This window comes from Enhydra lutris, unplaced genomic scaffold (genome assembly GCF_002288905.1).
Source record: "Enhydra lutris kenyoni isolate GAN:26980312 unplaced genomic scaffold, ASM228890v2 scaffoldscaffold107, whole genome shotgun sequence".
In the NCBI taxonomy this organism is placed as follows: domain Eukaryota; kingdom Metazoa; phylum Chordata; class Mammalia; order Carnivora; family Mustelidae; genus Enhydra; species Enhydra lutris.
Genome location: NW_019154191.1, coordinates 173,314 through 188,837, shown reverse-complemented (window position 1 = coordinate 188,837; position 15,524 = coordinate 173,314). Strand labels below are relative to the sequence as shown.

General features: G+C 38.5%; 1 protein-coding gene and 1 pseudogene across 2 annotated transcripts in view; one reads left to right on the top strand and one right to left on the bottom strand.

Moving 5' to 3' along the window:
• The first annotated feature begins 932 nt into the window (after positions 1-932).
• The window catches only part of LOC111139439 (apolipoprotein O like), an 82,367-nt gene continuing 67,775 nt past the window's right edge, over positions 933-15,524 (top strand). For both annotated transcript variants that reach the window (XR_002640085.1, XM_022491687.1), the window contains exon 1: positions 933-1,052. Coding sequence is in view for 1 of the 2 variants with exons in the window: in XM_022491687.1 (XP_022347395.1) it covers positions 933-1,052 (120 nt within the window). In the remaining variant the exon portion in view is untranslated. The remainder of the gene's footprint in view (positions 1,053-15,524) is intronic.
• Positions 2,249-3,949, bottom strand: LOC111139437 (annotated as a pseudogene).

Below are 15,524 nucleotides of genomic sequence, written 5' to 3'. Positions count from 1 at the left end.
CTTTGTTCTTTTTTTTTTTTTTGGAACACTTTGTTCTTAGAGCCAGTGATTTTCCTGCATTATTTTTTGTTTAAATATTTATTAATTTAGAGATCGGGAGAGAGAGAGAGCATGAGCAGGAGAGGCAGAGGGAGAGAGAATCACAAGCAGACTCCATGCTCAGTGCAAAGCCCGATGCAGGGCTTGGTCTCAACCCTGACATCACAACCTAAGCCAAAACCAAGACTTGTAGCTTAGCTGACTCTGCCACTCTGGTGCCCCTTTCCTGCATTCTTAATTCAAATCAGGTTACATCCAAAACAGAGTTCACTTTGGCTTCAGATTAAGCATGAGATACGTAAGAAGGAATGTTTTGGAAAGTTAGGAACAAAGGATTTGTAATGGAAGGAAATTGTCTTTATGAATAATATCAGTATAAATGGTATTTCAAGATACAACTTGAATCATCCAGTACTCCGGATCACCCTTATTTTTTACTTTCTCCATAGCATTTATCAATTTGTAATATATAACTTATTTATTGTATTTATTGCCTGTCTGTGCTCCACTAGAATGTCATCTCCATAAGAGCAAGAATCTTTGTTTTGTTTATGTATGTCCTTAGCACTTGAGACCATGGTCTGACATGTATTTGTGTACTAAGTGAATACTATGATCTATCCTACTGCATCCCTCAAATTTTGTATTCACTTCTTAGTAATTATTTTATTGGTATATTCCATATAAAGTAGACAGTTAACTAATAAAAAATAATACTCTGCTATCTAGGATGGTGAGAGAATTTTAGGAATTATACTCTAAAAATACATGCAGCAGTTTGGAGTGCTTGAGTTTTTAATACTTTAAATAAAACCCATCATGTTGCTTGGATACCCCCAAAATGTATCAGGAAATGGAGGATGACAATCTTCTCAATTAAAAATATATTTTTGATGTATCTTTCTCAGATGGGAAAGCTGATGCCCGTACCTGCAGGTCTGATATGTGCATCTATAACTGTGCTTGCAGCTAAAGAAGAAGAATACAAAAAGCAGCTAGTAAAACCAGAGCAGGTAATTTGCCTACAAAAGTTTGTGGATTTTGTATAACATAAATATGATGCAAAAGCCATGAGTGTTTTTATTTTTGAGTTATCTCTATTCATCAAAAATGTATTTGAAGTATTTGTTAAGCCCATATTATAAGTTGAAAGAAATAATTGTAGGGTATGTCAAAATAAGCACTGTATTTTTTATATGTAAATCAAACATCTAAAATTCTAACTCCAATAAAATAAATAGTGATTTTTCTTAGTGAATAATCAATTAGTAGTAGTACAGGATCTTAGTATTTAAAAGCAGTCTGATTTTTTTTCTTAACAAATTTATACAAGCACACCTGATATTTGAAAACCCTAGTTTAAGAAATTCATTAAGATCTCAGCTTTGAAAGTGACCTTAAATATTTTCTAATTCAGCCTTCTGTATGGTACTGTAGTCCCCTCTACGATAGGCACACTAAAGTGGCTATTTATCTTCTATAACAATAAAACTCTGGATAAAGGAACCTAAGGCAATCCATCCATTTTCAGGCAGCTCTCATTCAAGTTAAGGTACTTCCCTATGTCAAACACAAACCTGTTTCATAATAAGTTCTATCCTTTGGCCTTGTTTCTTTTGGCATTGCTACCGTGCAGAAAAATTCTATCCCTGGATAGAGTCAGATTCTGACTTCTCTTATTCTAGATAATGTATTTCTGTTAGTACTGCCTGAGATTACATTCATTTTTATGTTTATGTTTGTTTTGAGTGTCCTTATAATCAGCCTTGCTTATAATCAGCTTTTGACCATGACATAGTTAATTTGGAGTTCTCTAAAATTAATTAAACCTCATTATATGGGCCACTGGTAAGCTATGTACTTTTCCAGTTGGTACTTAAGTATATGGACTTTTTTTTTGGACTCCATTACAGGTACAATTATGCCTCTTTAACTTAAATTTTGTTGATCTAGTCTATCATACCAGCTTGTTGATACCTAATTATGGCTGTTGATTCTGTTCACCATTGTACTTTTTTTTTTAAGGGGAATCTTTCTCTTTTATTAGATTAAAAAACACAAATAAAACCTAGAGGAATTGAGGGAAAGAAATACGGAAAAGATCTGGGCAAAGCTCAGAGATGACAAAGGAGAGAAGCAGGGAGAGGTGGGGGAACATTAAGAGCCCCAAGTCAGGCATGAAAGAGGTTTCTAAAGAGTAAAAAACTCCTTATTTGATGACAGTTTTCTGGTATAAGACTTGGGGCCCAGAGCCAGGGAGTGGCTCGGGAAGTGCTGAGGTAGTGGGCGGCAATCCATAGGCAGTGAGGTTCTATTTGTAGGCATCATGGATGATCTTGAAGCCTTGAGCAGTGACATAGGGGAGGTCTGTGACAGGGTCTAAGTACAGGGCTGGGCAGTGGGTCACAGGGAAGACCTCCCAGAGACCTTGGGGGCTGCCCTTGGGGAAACCATTACTCAAATGTCACATTATCACTGAAAATTATGAAAGAACAGGAGCAGTGAGAAGGAGGGTTGATGGGTCCAGTGCTGGCACGGGGAGTCAGTGCAGAAGCTGTGGGAGCAGGATCAAGTCCTTGCACATCCATAGTCTCTTCTTTAGGGTGTGGCTCCCCTGTAGGCAGCACTGCCACTGAATGATAGGTGATTATGGGCCCAGGGCACTTCTGCTTCTTCTGCACTTGCTTCCTTTTGTTAGCCTCGATCCACTCATATGTTTCTAGTAAATGAAAGTTGAGCTCTGTGATCTTGGCCTCTCTGAGCAGTGCCTCCTGGATCAGTAGCCACTCGCAGTGGGGACTGCTTTCACTTCTATGACTGGCGCTGCCTCTCCTGTACCCAAAGGAATGTCTGTCATGTATGCTCAGCTCAACACATGGAATTCTGCCAGAGCCATTTTCCTGTAATTCCTAGTGGCAGCAGTGCTTTCTCTTATCAGGCCTTCTGAGAGCTACCAGCTGGAGTGCTGACTTTTTGAGGTCTCAAGATCTTGAGAGGCTCCTTAATGCTTTGATGACTACTCAGCACTTACTTATTGGTTCTTCTGCTTCTCTGTCACTGGATGGTTCATCCCCTTCATGGATGTCAAAGTCAGAGTCCACCTAATCCTCTGTGTCTGACTGGTGCCCTTGATACTCATTATTTCCCAATCCCTCTGTGAAGCCCCCATAAGTCATCTGGTAGAACTCATCTTCCTCCTGTGCCTCCAGGAACCCAGAAACCTGGTTCCCCATGGTCTTCTGGGGACCTGGTCGCCAGCCAAACTCATACCACCTACAGAAACTGCATTCCTACCAGCAGCCCTTCCTCCCGGCACCCTGTTCACTGTTGTAATTTTTATCTTTTCCAGCCTGAAGTCACCCCTAAGGTTTGTCTGCATTCTTAGAGAAATTTATGTAAGTCTGAATCTGAATCCTGACTCCACCACTGACTATTCAAATGACATTAAAGAGAATTCTTAATGGTGGGATAAATATTTGGTTGTATGAATGTACCATTATCAAATGTACAATTTCCATAATTTTTTTGGAATTTAGTGTCATTCCAATTATTTTGCCATTGTAATCAGTGCTTTGTTGAAACACCTTGTACATAAATCTTTACATACATTTATAACTCTTTCCTTAAAATGAACTTCTAGAAATGGAACTGTATGTCAGAAGGCATAAAAAATATCAATACCATTGCCAAACTGACATGCATAAAGGTAGTATTCATTTAACAAAACTTTTTCCTGAATTCCTCTTGTATGTGTATGAGGCACTTTATAAGCACTGGGTAAAGTTTCTTAAATTTTCTTTAGCAGTCTACAATAGTCACTCTCCTACATACTTGCTAATACGCAGTTTTCTTTCTCCTTTTTATTAATCTTAGAGAGATGATGATTTTAAGCTTACCTTGACACTCTCATCTTTGAAGAGCTCAAAATCTGGGTATTCCCGAAAATCTGTTTGTCCCAAATAGCTGAACTTACATATTTCTGAATTTAAAAATTTGTATTCTTTACTATATTATAGAATACACAGAATTCCTTGGTATTTATTGTGTTCCACAATACATTTTAAATAGAATTTAATTGAATTACTTATCAAACAAAATTGGTGGCCAATTAAGTGTTGGGGAATATTCCCAAAGATGGGATCCAATTTTTGAGGAACTTAAATTTATGAAGGAATGAAAATGTGATTGCATGTAACATTTCTGGGTAACTTTATTGGGTTGTTATGGGTAACATTGTGTACACTGTAAAGTGAGTTTTGCTTCCTTTTAAATTTACTTAAAGCCTGTACTAAACCAAAACACTGTGAAAGAGGTATTCTGGTTAATGGAATCTTCTAGTAAACTTGTGGTTAACTCAGAAAATCCTTTTATAGTTCAACTCTTCTTGTTAAACATCTTTTTAAAAGTTTCAGTATATTTCTACCTTATTAAGTACCATCTAGTAAATATAATTAAATATGTTAGAAAAATTTGCAAAGCCATGGGGTTATCATTTTTAAAATATTTTTATTTATTTGACAGAGAGAGAGTGAGAAACACAGTGAGAGAGAGAGCACAAGTAGGGGGAGCGGCAGGCAGAGGGAGAGGGAGCAGCAGGCTTGCTGCTGAGCAAGGAGCCTGAGTGAGGGCTTGATCCCAGGACCCTGAGACCATGACCTCACAAGGCAGCCTCTTAACTGAGCCACCCAAGCACCCCGGGGGTTATCATTTTTTTAAATTATGAAATTTGCAGTATTATATGTAAAATGGTGCATTTGTACTGTGTGTATACAACCAGCCATAGACATCATTGCATGTTTCTTTTTAAAATATTTCTGTGATACAAGTTTGACTCACTGTTATTTGCTTGTTTTGACCCAAAAAAAGAAAAACCCCCAAAATAACAACAACAAAAACAGAAGAAATATTGATTTAAGAGTTTTAGTTACTTTGGTTCAGTTTAATTTAAATGTGGCTTTATATGGTTTTATAGCTTACTTAATCTAATTGTAATTTCTAAGAGAGTACAAGTCTTATTTGTACAATAAGTGCCATTTCAGCCCAGGGCTTCTAATCCATAGTAAGAATGTTCTTCCCTCAGTGAAGACAGAGTTCTCAGAGTACAGTTGAAGTTCTTTTTTCCAGCTTTATAACTGACAAATAGGAGTTGAATATATTTAAGGCATACAACATGAGGTTTAGACCTATGTATTACATTATAAAATTATCACCACAATCAAGCTAATTAATATGTCACCTCACATAGTTAACATTTTCTTCTGTGTATGTGTGGGGGTTGTAAACACTTAAGATCTACACTCTTAGCAAATTTCAATTCTACAACACAGTATTATTAACTATAGACACCATTGTGTACTGTATTTCTAGAACTTATTCTTTAATTGAAACTTTTTACTCTTTAGCCATCACCTCCACATTTCCTCCTCCACCCATCTCTGGTAACCACTATTCTACTCTGTGCTTCTTTTTGTTTGTTGGTTGGTTTGCATTTTGGTTGTAAGTGAGATTGATCTTGCTTTCATTGGATTATTGGCATTTGCATTTCTTTTTTTTTGTTCAAGTATAATTAACATACAATGGTAAATTTGTTTCAGGTATACAGTATAGTGATTCAACAATTCTGTACACTTGTGTGTGTGTGTGTGTGTGTGTGTGTATCTCACATCTTATTTATATCTTATTTATTCATTCTTCATTTGATGGACATGTTGGTTGCTTCCATATCTTTCCTATTGTAAACATTGCTACAGTAAACATAGGATTGCATATATCTTTTTGAATTAGTGTTTTTGTTTCCTTTGGATAAATACCCAGAACTGGATTTGCTGGATCATATAGTTCATATAGTTGTTCTGTTTTTAATTTTTTTTTTTAAAGATAGTGAGTTATTACTTTTTTTTTAAATTTTATTTATTTATTTGACAGAGATCACAAGTAGGCAGAGAGGCAGGCAGAGAGAGAGAGGAGGAAGCAGGCTCCTTGCTAAGCAGAGAGCCCGATGCGGGGCTCAATCCCAGGACCCCAAGATCATGACCTGAGCTGAAGGCAGAGGCTTAACCCACTGAGCCACCCAGGTGCCCCTGTTTTTAATTTTTTGAGGAACCTCCATACTGTTTTCCACAGGGGCTGTACCAGTTTACATTGCCACCAGTAGTGCATGAGGGTTCCCTTTTCTCCACGTCCTCACCAACACTTACTATTTCTAGTCTGTTTGATTTTAGCCATGCTGACAGGTGTGAAATGATACCACATTTTGCTTTGCATTTCCTTGATGATGAGTGATGTTCAGCATCTTTTCATCTGTCCATTGGCCAACTGTATGTCTTCTTTTCAGGTTTTCTGCCCATTTTTAATTGGGTTGCTTGCTTTTTTTGGTGCCGAGTTGTATAAGTTCTTTATATGTTCTAGATATTAACCCCTTATCAGATATATCATTTGAAAATATCTTCTTCCATTTAGTAGCTTACCTTTTTGTCTTATTGTTTCCTTTGCTGGGCAGAAGCTTTTTATTTTGGTATAGTCCCAGTAGCCTTATTTTTGCTTTTGTTTCCCTTGCCTTCCAAGTCACATCTAGAAATTTACTTCCACAACCTATGTCAAAGAAATTGCTGCTTATGTTTTCTTCTAGGAGTTTTATGTTTTCAGGTATCACATTTAGGTCTTTAATCCATTTTTAGTTTTTGTGTGTGTGTGTACTGTGAAAGAAAGAGGTCCCACTTCATTGTTTTGCTTGTAGCCATCCAGTTTTCCGAGCACCATTTGTTGAAAAAAACTGTCTTTCCTCCATTATATATTCTTGCCTCCTTTGCCATAGATTAATTTATTTTGTAAATGTGCCTTTGTTTCTAGGCTCTGTATTCTTTTCTGTTGATCTTTGTGTCATTTTTGTGCCAGTATTGTTTAGATTACTCTAGTCTTGTATCTTGAAATCTGACAGCATAATACCTCAAGCTTTGTTTTTTTTGTTTTTTTTTTTTCTTAAGATTGTTCAGCAAGGGGTGCCTGGGTGGCAGTCTGTTAAGCAGCTGACTCTTGGTTTTGGCTCAGGTTGTGATCTCAGGGTCATGAGATCAAGCCCCACATTGGGCTCCATGTTCAGTGGGGAGTCTGCTTAGGATTCTCTCTCTCTCTCTCTTTCTCCCTCCCTCTCTCTGAAATAAATAAATCTCTTAAAAAACAGATTGCTTTGGCTATTTGAGGTCTTTTATGGCTATATACAAATTTGGGGGTAATTTGTCCTAGTTCTATGAAAAATGTTCTTGGCACTTTGATAGGGATTGCATTAAATCTGTAGATTGCTTTGTGTAGTATGGACATTTTAGCAATGTTTGCTCTTCTACTCCATGAGCATGGAGTGTGTTTCCATTTCTTTTTGTCAGTCATCTTCAGTTTCTTTCATCAGTGATTCATAGGTTTTGGAATACCAGTATTTCACCATCCTGGTTAAATTTATTCCTAGGTATTTTATTATTTTTGGTTCAGTTGTCATTGGGATTGTTTCCTTAGTATCTCTTTTGGCTACTTCATTATTAGTGCATAGAAATGCAGTGGATTTCTCTATATTAATTTTATATCCTGTGGCTTTGCTGAATTAACAGATTTAGTAGTTATTTGATGGTTCTTTAAGGTTTACTATATATAATATTATCATCTGCAAAGAGTGAAGTTGTTTTTCTTCCTTATCAGTTTGGATGCCTTTTATATCTTTTTCTTGCCTGATTACTATGACTAGGACCTCTGGTACCACATTGATTAAAAATGGTGGGAGTGGATATCCTTGTTTTGCTCCTGATCTTAGAGGATAAACTCTCAGATTTCACCATAGAATATGATGTTATCTGTGGGTTTTCATATGTGGCCTTTACTATATTTAGGTATGTTCCCACTAGATCTATTTTGTGGGGAGTTTTTATCATAAATGGGTGTCTTACTTTGTCAAATGCTTGTTAAACTTGTATTGATATTATCGTATGGTTTTTATACTTTCACATGTTGATGTGATAGATTACATTGATTGATTTGTGCTTACTAAACTACCTGTGCATACTCGGAATAAATCCCACTTGATCATGGTGAGTGATTTTTTTCATGCATTGTTGGATTCACTTTGCTAACATTTTGCATCTATGTTTATCAGAGATACTGGCCTATAGTGGGTGTGTGTGTGGGTGTGTGGGTGTGGTGTCTTTATCTAGTTTTGGTGTCAAAGTAATGGTGTCCTTGTAGAATGACTTTGGAAGCTTTCCTTCCTTTTCTATTTTTTCGAATAGTTTGAGAAGAATAGAAATTAACTCTTTTTTAAATGTTTTGTTGGATTCACCTGTGAGTTCATTGGATCCTGGGCTTTTTTATTGCCAGATCTTTGATTACTGATTCAATTTCGTTGCTAGTAATGGTTCTGTTTCAATGTTCTATTTCTTCCTGATTCAGTTTGTGAAGTTACATGTTTCTAGGAATTTATTCATTTCATCTAAGTTGTTCAAATTGTTGGTATATAATTTTTTATAGTATTCTCAAATAACCTTTTGTATTTTGGTGGTGGTGGTTATTATTTCTTTTATTTCATTTCTGATTTTATTTCCTTGAGTTCTCTCTCTCTTTTTTTTTTCTTTATAAGTCTCGCTAAAGATTGATCAATTTTGTTCATCTTTTCAAAGAAACAGATCCCTGGTTTCATTGATCTATTGTGGGTTTTTTGTTGTTATTTAGTTTCTAGTTCTGATTCATTCTTCTTCATCTAGTCTGCTGTTGAACCCCTGTGGTGTATTTTTCAGTTCAGTTATTATATTTTTCAGTTATGTGACTTCAGTTTGGTACTTTCTTATATTTCCTTTGTTGATATTCTCACTGTGTTTATTCTTTTTTCCCCCCTACTTTGGTGAACATGTTTATTAACCATTACTCTGAATTCTTTATCAGGTAGATTACTTATCTTTGTATCATTAGGGTTATTTTTCTGAGGTTTTGTCTTGTTCTTTAATTTGGAACATATTTCTCTATTTTCTCATTTAGCTTGACTGTCTCTCTCTCTCTCTCTTTTTTTTTTTTGTTTGTATGTATTAGGGAAAGCATATGCCTAATTTGAAGCTAGACCTCAGGCAGCACCTTTGAAACCATAGAAATATTTACAGTTCTGTGGAGCCAAATTTTAATTTCTGTCGATCTCCAGAATATGAGATTTTGAGGTATCCCCAGGGTGATGCTTGCCAAAATTGTGGCTCCAGATGAATATGTAAGTTCCTTTCTGGGAGATCTCCTCAAAGTCAAAGTGGTGTACAAGAATGGCATTTCCCTGCTTATGTTCTTGGAAACACCTCATTAACCTATAGATATATGGGTAGCCTAAAGCCTGTTGCTAGACTGAAGCTCCAGGCTAAGTATATAGACCTTTTTTTTTTTTTTTTTTTCAGAAGACTGGGGTTATGTTTTACTTTGCTGTCTGTTCAGTACCCTGGGTTGGACACCTGCCAAGTACTTTCCTTCCAATTTTTACATTTCCATAGTACTCTGGAAAGCCAGTCCCTTTGACCACCAAGCCCAGATGGTTAAGGAGTATCCTCTCAGTGAACAATGTATGCCCACTGGCTTTAGCTAGGCAGGTGGAGAGTATAGGGGGCTAGGCATGTTCACTGGCTTTAAAAAGGCAACAGGGAGGGCGCCTGAGTGGCTCAGTGGGTTAAGCCTCTGCCTTTGGCTCAGGTCATGATCTCAGGGTCCTGGGATCAAGCACCACGTCAGGCTCTCTGCTTGGCGGGGATCCTGCTTCCCCCTCTCTCTCTGCCTGCCTCTCTGTGTACTTATGATCTCTCTCTCTGTCAAATAAAAAAATTAAAATCCTAAAGACAACAGGGAAAATGTTTTGACTATCAAGGCTATGGGCTTCTGGAATGCAATGGAAATCTATAGGAAAATGCTGTGACTGCTTTCATTTGCCAGCCTCAGCCAAGGAAGAAGGGGTTGACACACTGTCCATGTTTACTGACTTTAGCTAGGGAGTGGGAAGGTGCTATGACTGTGCTAGCCTGCCCCAGCTAGGAGCTAGGTAGTGCTGCAACCACTGACAATTTCTGTCTTGAAGGCAGCGGGATAGTGCCACAACCATTCACCCTGCCTGTCTTACTAAGTCAGTGGGAAGTTGCCATGTCTCAGATCACCTACCTGTACTCTCAGAGTAGGTGGAGAGTACAAAATTAGTGTCAGCATCTCTGTATCTGAGGAGATTTTCAACAGTCCCCTGCTTTTCCATCAGATGCTTTTAGGTAAGCATCTATCCTTTACATAGAATTTAGATGCTTTCAAACTACTGTTTTTTAACTGGATCTCAGGTTGAGTGGGAAAAGGCCTTTATTTTTTTAAAGATTTGTTAATTTATTTTAGGGAGAGAAAGAAAGCATGTTGGGGGAGGGGCAGAGGGAGAGGAAGAGAGAATCTCAAGCAGACTCACGGCTGAGTTTGGAACCTGATGTGGGGCTTGATCCCACAATCCTGAGCTGAAAACAAGAGTTGGACACTCAACCAACTGAGCCACGCATGTGCTCCAAGAAACCCTTTCAAAACAGAATCTCAGTTTCTTGTAGCGCTTTGGGGCCCTTGGATGTTAGCAACGTCAGTTTTCTAAAGTGGTAGATGTTTGGGGGCTCATCTCTATAGTGTCGATCCTAGTCATTGGGGTGCCTGATGTGGACTATCAACCCCTCACTCTTTCTGGAGGAACACTGGATTTGTGAGATCCCTCTCTATTGTGTTTTGTCTTGCCAGAAGTTTGGGTTGGTGAGACTGTGTCTTTGTCTCTCTTACCTGTCTCAATGTAGTCTTTTTATCCTTTTTGTGGAAAAGGAGTTCATCTAGTTTTCAGATCTTTTTCAGAAAGAAATGTTCCTGTATGTAGCTGTAGATTTAGTATTTCCATTGGAGGAGGTGAGTTTAGGAACTTCCTGTGACACAATGTTAGAGAAGTCTTAGTTGTTTTGTTTTTATCTGCTTTTGATCAACCAGTTGCTGAGAGAATAAGTTAAACCCCTATCTTGTTTATAATATTTTGAGGATATGTTAACAGGTGTATACAAGTTTAAGATTATAATATCTCTGGTTATTTAAACTTTTTGTCTTGATAGAGTCACTTCATATCTAGTAATGGATTTTGTCTTAAAGTCTTTTTTCTAGTATTTAAAATTTTTTTCAACACAAAATATATTTTTATTTTTTTTAACAATCAGCCCAGTTAAAGTACATCATTAGTTTTTGATATAATGTTCAAGTATTCATTAGTTACATGTAACACTCAGTGCTCATCACATCACATGCCTTCCTTATTGCCTATCACCAAGTTACCCCATCCTCCACCCACCTCCTTTTTATCTAATATTAATATAGCTTGTAGTAGCTTTCTTTTGGTTGCAATTTGTTCAGTATGCCTCTAAAATTTTGTTTAAGCTTCCTAAAGAGTTATTTTCAGAGTGTCTCATGAACAGCATGTGACTATATTTTGGAAATGCAATCTGATGTCATCTTTGGCTTTTAATTATACCATTTTATCCATTTGTATTTATTATAATTACCTTTTGAATTCTACAAAATTTTGTAGGTTTTTAATTTTTTGCACATCTTCTCTTGTTCTTTTTTCTTTTTTAAGATTATTTTTGTCTACTTATTTTTCTGCACAACAGTTACTCAATTGTGAATTCTGATTATTTTCTTTAGTTGATGAACTAAAAATTTTAACCTCCATTTGTTTTCAAGTGTGATCAGTATATTCCTCTGAACAATATTGAGAACTTAGAATATTTTTCTGAGTTTTTTCTTTTTTATGTTAAGTAGCCACCATACAGTACATCATTAGTTTTTGATGTAGTGTTCAGTTATTGATTAGTTGTGTATAACACACAGTGCTCATCACAGTATGGGTCTTCCTTAATACCCATCACCCAGCTACCCCATATCTCACCCCACTCTCCTCCGACACCCTCAGTTTGTTTCCCAGAGTCCATAGTGTCTCATGGTTTATCTCTCTCTCTGATTCCCTCCCTTCAGTTTTTTCTTCCCTCCCCTGTGGTCCTCCGTGCTATTCCTTATGTTCCACATATGAATGAAATTGTATGATAACTGTCTTTCTCTGCTTGACTTACTTCACTTGGAATAACCCCCTCCAGTTTCATCCCTGTCAGTGCTATTAGTGGGCATTCATCCTTTCTGATGGCTGAGTAATATTCCATTGTATATATGAATCACACCTTCTTTATCCATTCACCTGTTGAAGGGTGTCTTAGCTCCTTCAACAGTTTGGCTATTGTGGACATTGCTGCTATGAACATTGGGGTGCATGTGGCCCTTCTTTTTACAACATCTGTATCTTTGTAGTATTAGTAGTGCAGTTGCTAGTACCTAGTAGTGCATCTGTTGGGTCATAGGGTAGCTCTATTTTTTTAAAAGATTTTTGTTTATTTATTTGACAGGCAGAGAGAGGGGAAGGGAAGCAGGCTCCCCGCTGAGCAGAGAGCCTGACTCGGGGCTCGATCCCAGGAACCCAAGACCATGACCTGAGCCAAAGGCGGAGGCTTTAACCCACTGAGCCACCCAGGTGCCCCTAGGGTAGCTCTATTTTTAACTTTGTGAGGAACCTCCATACTGTTTTTCAAATTGGCTGTACCAGCTTGCATTCCCACCAACAGTGTAAGAGGGTTCCCCTTTCTCCATATCCTTGCCAACATTTGTGGTTTCCTGCCTTGTTAATTTTTGCCATTCTAACTGGTGTAAGGTGATATTTAAATATATGTCATCCCCTCTTATACTATATTAATGTTCAGAATTTTGTTCTATTTTTAAAATATATGCATAAAACATTATTTTATATATTCATTGGTTCATGTTTACCCACATATTTACCACTTTCTTTGGTAAACATTCCTTCTTATATCTCATACCTTCTCAATGAGAATATTTTCCTTCTGCCTAAAAAGAAGAGGGCAGCAAGATGGTGGAAGAGACAGGGACCTCATTTCATCTGGTCCCTTGAATTTAGCTAGAGAACTATCAAATCATTCTGAACACCTATGAATTCAACTTGAAATGTAAGAAAAGAATTGCTGGAATTCTACAAATAGAAAAGCAACCACTTTTGCAATGTGGGAAGTACAGAGAAGTGAATCTGAGTGTATATATTTGAAGATACTCTGTGGGGTGAGGGAGCCTCCATCAGCTCCCTATGGGAAAGTAATACAGCCCTGGACTGCAAAATCAGAACCTTTAGAAATCTCCAGTGAGAGACATCCCTGCCTGAAGGGTGCTCAGGTGGTGAAGCAGGGCAGAATGCTAGGTTAGACGTGTGATTTCAGGATCCCTGGGGTCACAGAAAGAACGGGGGTGCCTGAGCCAGCACAGTTCCCAAGCATTGGAGTGGGCAAACTGGTTAGAGTCAATGAACCCAGGTTACTAAATAAGAAGAACCTGCAACCAGGAGTACTTTATCTGGCAAGGTTGTCATTTAGAATGGAAGGAGAGATAAAGAGCTTCCAGGACAAAGAGGAACTAAAAGAATATGTAGCCACTAAATCAGCCCTGCAAGGGATTATAAAGGGGATCTTGTAAGTGAAGAGAAAGCCCCAAAGTAACATAGACCATGAAGAAACAGAGACAATCTACAGAAACAGGGACTTGCAGGTAATATAATGGCACTAAATTCATATCTGTGAATAGTTACTCTGAATGTAAATGTACTAAATGCTCCAATCAAAAGACACAGTATCAGATTGGATAAAAAGGCAAGACCCATCCATATGCTGTCTACAAGAACTCATTTTAGACCTAAAGACACTTACAGACTGAAAGTGAGGGAATGGAGAACCATGTACCACACAGGTGAACCTCAAAAGAAAGCTAGGGTAGATACCCTCATATCAGACAAATTAAGTTTTAAACCAAAGACTGCATTAAGGGATGAAGAGTGATACTATGTCATACGTAAAGTGTCTGTCCAACAAGGTCTAACAATTGTAAATATTTATGCCCCCAATATGGAAGCAGCCAATTACATGAACCAATTAATAACCAAATTAAAGAAACTTATTGATAATAATACAATAATAGCAGGGGACTTCAACATCCCACTCACAGCAAGGGACAGATTATCTAAGCAGAAGATCAATGAAGAAATAAAGGATTTCAGTGACACATAGGACCAGATGAAATTCGCAGATAAATACAGAGCATTCCGTTCTAAAGCAACATAATACACATTCTTCTTCTTGAGTGCACATGGAACCTTCTCCAGAATAGATCACATACTGGGTCACAAATCAGGTTTCAACCAATACCAAAAGATTGGGATTATTCCGTGCATATTTTCAGACCACAATTTTGACACTTGAACTCAAACAGAAGAGGAAATTTGGAAGAAACTCAAATGCTTGAGAGATACAGCGCGTGCACCTGAAGAATGAATGTGTCAACCAGGAAGGTAAAAATAATTTTAAAAAAATTATGAAAACAAATGAAAATGAAAACAGCTGTTCAAAACCTTTGGGATACAGCAAAGGTGGTCCTAAGGGGGAAGTACATAGCAATACAGGCCTTTCTCAAAAAAATTAGAAAAGTCTCACATGTACAGTCTAAACTTACACCTAATGGAGCTGGAGAAAGAACAACAAGCCTAAACTAAGCAGGAAAAGAGAAATCATTAAGATTAGAGCAGAAATCGGCAGGAGGAGTCAAGATGGCAGAGAAGTAGCAGGCTGAGACTACTTCAGGTAGCAGGAGATCAGCTAGATAGCTTATCTAAAGATTGCAAACACCTACAAATCCAACGGGAGATCGAAGAGAAGAAGAACAGCAATTCTAGAAACAGAAAATCAACCACTTTCTGAAAGGTAGGACTGGCGGAGAAGTGAATCCAAAGCGACGGGAAGATAGACCGCGGGGGGAGGGGCCGGCTCCCGGCAAGCGGCAGAGCAACGGAGCACAAAATCAGGACTTTTAAAAGTCTGTTCTGCTGAGGGACATCGCTCCAGAGGCTTAACCGGGGTGAAGCCCACGCAGGGTCAGCGTGGCCTCAGGTCCCGCAGGGTCACAGAAGGATCGGGGGTGTCTGAGTGTCGCAGAGCTTACAGGTATTAGAACGGGGGAGCCGGCTACAGAGACAGAGCCGAGGAGTAAGCTCTAATCTCGGCGTTACCTTGAACAGGTCGCAGGCTCGGTCAGCTCGGAGCGCAGCCGGAGGCCAGGGTGACAGGAGTAATTGGGCGCTGTTCTCTGAGGGCGCACTGAGGAGTGGGGTCCCGGGCTCTTGGCTCCTCCGGGCCGGAGACCGGGAGGCCGCCGTCTTCATTCCTGCCCTCCGGAACTCTACAGAAAGCGCCCAGGGAACAAAAGCTCCCGAAAGCAAACCCGATCGGATTACTCAGACCGCCCCGGGTAAGGACGGTGCAACTCCGCCTGGGGCAAAGACACTTGAGAATCGCTACAACAGGCCCCTCCCCCAGAAGATCAATAAG